Source organism: Cervus canadensis, chromosome 12 (assembly GCF_019320065.1).
Source record: "Cervus canadensis isolate Bull #8, Minnesota chromosome 12, ASM1932006v1, whole genome shotgun sequence".
NCBI classification, from domain to species: domain Eukaryota; kingdom Metazoa; phylum Chordata; class Mammalia; order Artiodactyla; family Cervidae; genus Cervus; species Cervus canadensis.
In genome coordinates, this window is record NC_057397.1 from 9,356,415 (window position 1) to 9,364,313 (window position 7,899).

Below are 7,899 nucleotides of genomic sequence, written 5' to 3' on the forward strand. Positions count from 1 at the left end.
ACACTCCCCGTGTTCTGCCCAGAACTTCGGGGACTGACCCCCCTCCTCAAGCCCCTGACCCACTCCCCCCTACCCCTTCCATCTTCTTGTCCAGAGCATCTATAATATTTCGTCTCCTTTTTCTGCCCAGATCTTCTGGAAGTTTCCCCATGGCAGCCAGATCTTGCCCCATATTCTAGAACCTTCCCAGTTGTGTTTGCTCAGGTTACTGACCTTCCCTGTGGCCTTGGCTTCGGCTTAGACCGTCTGGGACATTTTTCCACCACATCCTTCCACCCCTGCTCCCCCATGTCCTGCCTGGCTTTCTGGAACCTTCTCCAGGGTCTGTGTTCTTTGAAGACCTTCTGGAGCCTTCCTTGAGATGCCTCCTGCCAAGAACTCTGGATCCTTCCTGTAGTCCCATATCCTTCCAGACTTTGGAACTTCTTACCCACACCTCCAACCCCATGTCTTGCCCAGACCTCTTGGAAATTTGCCTGCCCCTGTGTCCTGCCCAGACCTTCTGGACATGCAGGCCTTCACCGAGCCCTAAAACCTAGGCATTAACCTCCACGTCCTCAGCAGACCTGCTTTCCAGTTTTCCTTCACAGTAATCATCGCAGGATCTTTCCACTTTTCAGCTTCTCATCCTATTTGAAACAGTTTTCTTTGGTGCATATGATTGTCTAGTTCAGTCCGGATACAAAGTGTATTACGATGTTGCAAACTTCTGATATGTGTTCTCATTCATTCAGTATTGTCTTGCTAGCTAGTCCTTCTATTTTTGGTCATCCTTCTTACTGTGTGTCCTGCAGTAATTCTGTCCATCATCGTTAGAAATTCAGTTGTGTGATTGTAAGCAAAGGGCCATGTTCTCTCTGTTCATACTTATTGAGCTAAGTATGTGAATGAAAGGTAAACCTTTGTTTATGTCACTCATAAAATTCAATAGGGTGAATGTCCCACTTTCTGAAAATTGGAGTTGATGTATGATACCACTTCAGTTACAGGTGTACGTTATAGTGACTGAAAATTTTTAAATGCATAGTCCGTTCGTGGTTACTGTAAAATATTGGCTCCATCTCCCGTCCTGTACAATATATGTCCCTGTAGCTTACTGTAGACAGAAGAGTCCCCACCTCTATACTGCCCCTCTCCTTCCCTCTCCCCACTGGAAACCACTAGTTTGTTCTCTATATCTGTGAGTTGGTTTCTTTTTTGTTGTAATCACAAGTTTGTTTTATTTTTCAGATTCTGCATATGAGTGACAACAGTATTTGTCTTATTCTGTATGACTTCCTTCTCTAGCACAATGGCCTCCAAGTGCATTCACATTATTGCACATGGAAACATTTCATTCTTCTCTATGGCTGAGTAGTATTTCCCACATAGTTCTGGTGGCTCAGATGGTAAATGCACTGTCCTGCAATGCAAGAGACCTAGATTTGATCCCTAGGTTCGGAAGATGTCCTGGAGAAGGGCATGGTAACTCCAGTATTCTTGCCTGGAGAATTCGCCTGGTGGGCCTCAATCCATGGGGTGGATAAGAGTCGGACGTGACTGAGTGACTAACACTTTCACTTTCTATATATTCATATATAGATTATATATAGCGTATATGTTATACATGTATATATACATATATATTTCTATATGTTCATACATATCCACAAGTGTGCATATATATATATATATATATATATATATATATATGTATATATATGGAATTAGACCACATCTTCCTTATCCAATCCTCTGTTGATGGACACTCATGCTGCTGCTATATCTTGGCAGCTGTAAATTATGGTTCTAGCATCTTCCCAAATTAGTGTGTTTACTTTTCTCAGATATGTACCCAGGAGTGGCAATCCTGGCACACTCCTCGTCTTTTTCTGTTGCACACAGACTGTTTCGAACAGCATGGACCTTGCAGATGCTGAGGTCTGTGAGGTCGAGTGCATCAAGAAGGGGGCCCCCGCCTCCTCGAGGAGGTGTTCCGGTCGATCCTGGCTGGGCTCACATTGGAGTTGGCAGTCCACCCCCCTCAGGGGACACCAAAGAGTTCTGATATCTGGGCCAGAGGATCCCGGGGCTCTACCTGCGTGGGCAGGTTGAGGCAGGGGCTGGGCCACTGCTGGGGTTCCCCTTGACTCCCCCAGCCCAGGGAAAGAGGGGAAGGAGCCTGAGAACTTACTGGGGCACAGGCTCTGAGACTGGAGTCGGGATAGTAAGGACCAGGGATGAAGTATGGAGAATTCAGACCCCAGCATGCGGGGGAGGAGAAGGGTTCTGCTTGGAAACAGCAGAACCAGGGCTGTTCAACAACAGCCCAGAACAGTATCAGGGCTCCTGGGCACTGGTCTGGCCCTGGGACGCCCACTGAGCGGTGCTCTTCTCTGCAAGACCCTGGCCTGGCTCCACCGGGGGAGACCATCAGGGCAGAGGCTCCCCTGTCAGGGGCTCTCAGCCCCTTCTGGGGCTGGGCTGGGTCCTCCCCCACAGCTGTGCCTCGGGGCAGACAGCCCGGCTGGCTGGCCCTCAGCACAAGAGGAGGCCTGCGGGGAGGGGCTGCCAGGCCCATGCGGGAGGCAGAGCCCCACCTTCGGCGACGTGGGGATCAGGGGCCCTGAGAGCGCTCTCGGGTCTTCCTCTGTGAGGAGTCATTGCGTGAAGATTCCCCTGGGACCTGCACCCTGCTCTCAAGCTTGGGAGGTCTAGGAGGTACCGAGAGCTCGGCACAAGTTCAGGAGCCTTTGGTGCTAGTGCAGGCGGAGGGCACACAGGCAGGAACAGGTTCAGGAGGCTGGCCAGGGTGTCCTGGGCCGAGGCAGCGGCACCCCAAGGGCAGGCTGGGGCTCCAGGCTGCGTCTCAGCCCGAGGACAGCTCTTACGCCACCTGGGGCTGAGGCCCACCGTGCATCTCGGCTTGATGAGGGACCTTGGCAGTTCTGACTCATGGCCACAGCTGACTATCCCCCAGGAAGTGTCAAGAGAGGGAATGAGTGAAAGTAGAAGGACAAGTAACACTCAGATCTTCAGCCACCCTGAACTAGAAGCCCCACGCGCTCCCTGTCCTACCTCCAGAGGCTGCACGGCGGTGTCTTCAGGGCACCATCCCCAAATCAGACCTGGGGTTCCTGGGCACCTCTGCAGAGGCCCAAGCATGAGGGCCCTGGGGCCCCGCTGACACAAGGGGGACCTGGGGAGGGGAACCGAAGACCTGCTGTCCATCTCCTGCTTGAAAGCAGGGCCAGAGACAGCAACACTGACCTCCTGGGAGAGCTGCCAGGGCTGGGTGGACGACACGGGGTCTGAAACTATGGACCCCCAAGCAGAGGGAGGGCTCCAGCTGTGTGCCTCCTGGGTCCCTGGGAGGGTGGGGGCCCACGACTAGGCCCCTGTCATAGACTTTCTTCCCCCTGGGGCAGCTCATGTTCCAGGAAGAAAGAAGGATGGGTCCCTGAGCACATGCCCCGTGGGGGCAGGGTCCTCTCACCTTCTGACTGAGGAGGGGCTTGCAGGCCACCTTCGCCCTCCCTGCCGGTGACCCCGTCTCCTGGGTTCTCTGCTCCTCAGCTGGAGCAGCCTGGCCAGACAGACAGGGCCTCGGCCACAAACTGCCCTGGCTGCCAGTGAGCCAGTGGGGTCTTTGCATCCCCCTAAGGGCCCCCCGTGGGACTGCAAGCCCCCATTGGGAGGGACCCTGGCTGGCTCCTGCCTCCACCCCTGGACCCAGCATCCGGCCCGGGCAAGAGCAGGCAAAACCCAGGGTTGCGGGAAATGAGAGCCCAGCCCTTTCCACTACTCCCTGTTCTGGTCCTTGTAGAAGAGAGACGAACATGCCCAAGGTCCCCTTTCATCCCTTGTGAAGATAAGGCACCCATCCATCTTTCGCCTGTCCTGCACTGGAGGGGGAGGGGGCCTCTTGCCCCTACCGCTGCCCCTTTGGGTCCCTGTTCCAACCGTGCCCTGCTCCCAAGAGCCACCCGCCAGCAGGCCTGCGTCACTGCCGCACTCGGCACCATCCACCTCTGTCCCCCCACTGGAGGCCTTTAGCCTGAGTGCTGCCCTGGGCTTCCTAGTCTGGGCCAGAGCCAGTCTGGCCTGTGACGTGATCAGGTCGCCAGGGCCAGCAGACCCGGTGAGATAAAAGGAAGGGGCTGAGGGGGCGGGGGGCAGCAGGATGGCGCTGTGGACAAAGGCCAGAGCGTGGATGGTAGGGCCCTGGCTGTCCCTGCGTGGGGCACGCCTACTGGGCACCAGAGCCGCTGCAGCCGCCAAGGCGGTGCTGCCCTTCGAATCCATGCCCCGGTGTCCTGGCAACAAGTGGATGCGGATGCTGCAGATCTGGAAGGAGCAGGGCTCTGAGAACATGCACCTGGACATGCATCAGACCTTCCAGGAGCTGGGGCCCATTTTCAGGTAAAGCTGTGCCCACTCACCTCAGTGAGAACACCCTCACGTTCTGTCCCCCCTGGTGGCTGAGTCCCACTGGGCCAGGGCTGTGCCACATCCCACCGCCCACATCCCGGCGGGGGCACCCGGGACGTGGGGAAGGGGCAGGGGAGGGCTCCTTGGGGCAGGTGTGTGCCTCAGCTGCCGCAGACGGGGGGCCCCTGGTGAGCAGGAGCCCTGGGCGGTTCGCTGCTGGGATCACAGAACGCAGACTCCAGAGGAGGGGAGGCTTCAGTGAGACTGCGGGAGGGCCCGCTGGCTCTGAGCCAGCGCCTGGCTCTGTGCAGCGGGGCCCAGGGCAGGACACGGTCCCCCAGCAGGTCGCGGAGCTCTGCCCCACAGGTACGACGTGGGAGGGAGACACATGGTGTTCGTGATGCTGCCCGAGGACGTGGAGAGGCTGCAGCAGGCGGACAGCCGTCACCCCCAGCGGATGCTCCTGGAGCCCTGGCTGGCCTACCGACAGGCTCGCGGGCACAAGTGTGGCGTGTTCTTGCTGTGAGGGCCGGTGGGGGTGCGGAGGGAGGGGCTGGGCGGCCTGCGTGCAGAGAGCATGTGGGACGGGGAAGACCTCAAAGCGAGCCTGCCCGGGGCCCACCTGGGTGGGTGGGGAGAGGGTGCCCACCGGCTCTGGATCGGGCCCGTGCCTGGGCAACCTGTGTGCCCTGGAGCTGGGTAAGGGGACCCTTACCTGGGGGGGACCCTTACCTGGGGACCCTCCCTGCACGGACAGAAGAGGGAGGGTGGCGCCTGCAGAGGCTCAGAGGGGCCTGCCGGCGGGGTGCACGTCTCCCCTCCCGCAGCCCCCCACGGGCACTGGGCCCTGTGTGGGGAATACCAGGAGAGGCACGATTGGATTCTGCCACGAGGGGCAGGGGTTGTGCGGGGAGGGGAGCGGGCGGGCAGCATAGCAGAGGCCTTGCCCACTCTGGAGCGGTGAGAGCAAGCTGGGCCCGCTCCCAGGGGCTCGGCCTCCTTCCTCACAGAAGAAGCCTCCAGGCCCGGAGGGGGCCCGGAGGGGGCCCAGAGGGGAGGTGTGTGTGGCAGCCAGGGCGCCTGCCAGTCTGCAGACACCCCGGCAGCAGGCTCAGCCACAGGCCCCCGTCTCAGGAGGCAGGGAAGCCAGACCAGGGAGCGGGCCGGGTCCAGGGTGTGCAGTGCAGCCGAAGCGTCGTGCCTCTAGACTGAGCCTCCCTCTGCCAGCGTCTCTGTGGGCGTTTTTGAGGGCCAGGCACCCAGGCCCTGAGCAGAGGCGCAGGTTCGTGGTAGAGACACTCCCTGAGCTGGGGATGTGACACAGCCGTAAGGTGAGAGAGGGCGAGCCAGGCATGTGCCTGCTCTAGGAAGGCTTCCTGTAGAAGGAGGGCTTTCGCTGAGATTGCAGAAGAGGAGGCCTGGAGGGCAGCAGGCCAGGCCCTGCAAGTGCGGAGCATGACAAAAGGCTGCTTTCCTGATCCTCTCCTGGGTTTCCCTGTTTCTCCAGATTTCTTCTTTCAAGTCTATGGAGGGGTCCCTTTTCCATTATCCGCTTTGAATTTCCCGTGTCTTCCAGTGTGAGGCTCCGTCCGGCTCTTTCTGACAACCTGCCTGGTTATTACTGCCTCAGCAGCCTACTGTGTGATCCTCATGATTCCCACGCCTCTGCGTGTCTTTCACTGTAGCAGTGGTAGTGCCTTTAAGAAGCCCGATGCCAAGAACCGGAACGCCCTCTATGTTCCCTGTGCCGCCGAGGTCTGGTTTGAGGCTGTGTCATCTCTTGCACAGGGGCTGTCGCTTTCCTAGAGCCACTCTGTGTTCATTGCTCAGCCCCGGGTCTCCTCTGGGGCGTGAGTAGTGTAAATCCTAGACCACACTGAGGGCCTTGTCTCAGTTCTCGGGAGGGAACGGGGATTCGGGGGTTCGTCCTCATTCCACCTGGGAAAGCTCAGCTCACTGCTCACCGCCTGACAGTGCTGAGGGCAGTTTGCAGTGTTAGTGTAGTGTTTTCAAGGTCTCGCCTCCACATGGGGCTCTGTGACAGCCTAGAGAGGAGGGAAAGGGGGGTGGGGTGGGAGGAGGGTCAAGAGGGAGGGAACCATGTGTATCTGTGGCTGATTCATGCTGAGGTCTGGCAGAAGCCAGCACAACAATGGAAAGCAATTATCCTCCAATTAAAAATAAATACATTAAAAACTGGGCTTCCCTGGTGACTCAGAGGTTAAAGCGTCTGCCTCCAATGCGGGAGACCCAGGTTCGATCCCTGGGTTAGGAAGATCCCCTGGAGAAGGAAATGGTAACCCACTCCAGTATTCTTGCCTGGAGAATCCCATGGACAGAGGACCTGGTAGGCTACAGTCCACGGGGTTGCAAAGAGTCGGACACGACTGAGCGACTTCTCTTTTTCTTTTCACATTAAAAACTACATGCAGCTGACAGGCATTTCAAGTTCAGCCTTCTTTTAAAAGCCTGCCTCTCCGCGGGGTTCCAGTTGCAATGTCTAATCTTACTTTTGTCCTGTGCTTCAAGCCTTTCCCCAACTGGGGCCAGCAGACCATCAGGCTCAGTGGCTTGGATCCAAGCCTCCCCTGGAGGCGCTGTACTGGCTTCTGTGCTCCCTCCTCCCTGCTCCTGGTCCTGGGTTGTGTTGCTTCTGGGTCCTGAAGACATCCTGCCCTTTTACAAGCACAGAAATGCACTTTCTACCTGTTCTGGATTGTGTAGAGTTGCTGGAGTCGGGGGATTTTCAGAGTATTAGCTCAGGAACCTTGCTCGAACCCGAGGACCCTCAGTGACTCATTTAAGCAGACAGTTGATGTCTGGAAGCTTTCTGTCTGTGGCTGTCCTGGGGGATGACCGAACATCCCACAACTGTCAAGTCTCCACAAAATGTTCCTCAGCTTTCTTGCGGGAGGAGTTGCCTACCTTGCAAGAGGGGTCTTATGTGCTTGTAGAACCCCGGACACCAGTCGGATTGCAGGCCAGTTTCAAATGACTAAGTATCCCCTTTCATTGATCACTTAACACGTGCTTATCAATATCCAAAGGTCCGCTCATCATAAGAGGACAATGACCCCATTCGTAGCGTAGAAAAGAAAATCCACATCCTCCCCACCTCTGTAGACACAGAGGAGCATTTAACCAAATTCAATACCATTGTTGTGCTAAGAGATAAGGCACAAACCAGGAGTGGAACAAGGGCATCTATGGAGAACTCAGGGCTAGCCCCATACTTCATTGTGAAAAACAGGCTATTTTCCTCCTCAGACCAGGAACAGGATGTCTGCTCTCACCACTGCCAGTCAGCCCAGTCCTGGCGGTTCTACCAGAGCACTTTGGCAACTAGAAGTCATCCAGGCTGAAGAGGAAGGACAACTGTCTCTAGGGATGGATCAGATGATCTTGTTTACAGACTATCCTAAGGAAATCACTTCAAAGGATTATTTCTAATAAAGCTGTGCAGCAATATTTCAAGATCCAAGTGCAGGG

General features: G+C 56.5%; 1 protein-coding gene across 1 annotated transcript; it reads left to right on the forward strand.

Annotated features, from left to right (window-relative positions):
• Nucleotides 1–4,162: 4,162 nt before the first annotated feature.
• LOC122451502 lies at nt 4,163–6,216 on the forward strand. Its single transcript, XM_043484484.1, has 4 exons — nt 4,163–4,401; nt 4,755–4,942; nt 5,238–5,370; nt 6,096–6,216. The coding sequence occupies exons 1-4, from the start codon at nt 4,163–4,165 to the stop codon at nt 6,214–6,216; spliced, it is 681 nt and encodes a 226-aa protein (XP_043340419.1).
• Nucleotides 6,217–7,899: the final 1,683 nt, after the last annotated feature.

Coding starts and splice junctions, on each gene's coding strand:
- LOC122451502 (XM_043484484.1), top strand. CDS start 4,163: ATGGCGCTGTGGACAAAGGCCAGAGCGTGGATGGTAGGGCCCTGGCTG. Junction 4,402..4,754: donor GAGCTGGGGCCCATTTTCAG/GTAAAGCTGTGC, acceptor GTCCCCCAGCAG/GTCGCGGAGCTCTGCCCCAC. Junction 5,371..6,095: donor GCCTTGCCCACTCTGGAGCG/GTGAGAGCAAGC, acceptor CTTTCACTGTAG/CAGTGGTAGTGCCTTTAAGA.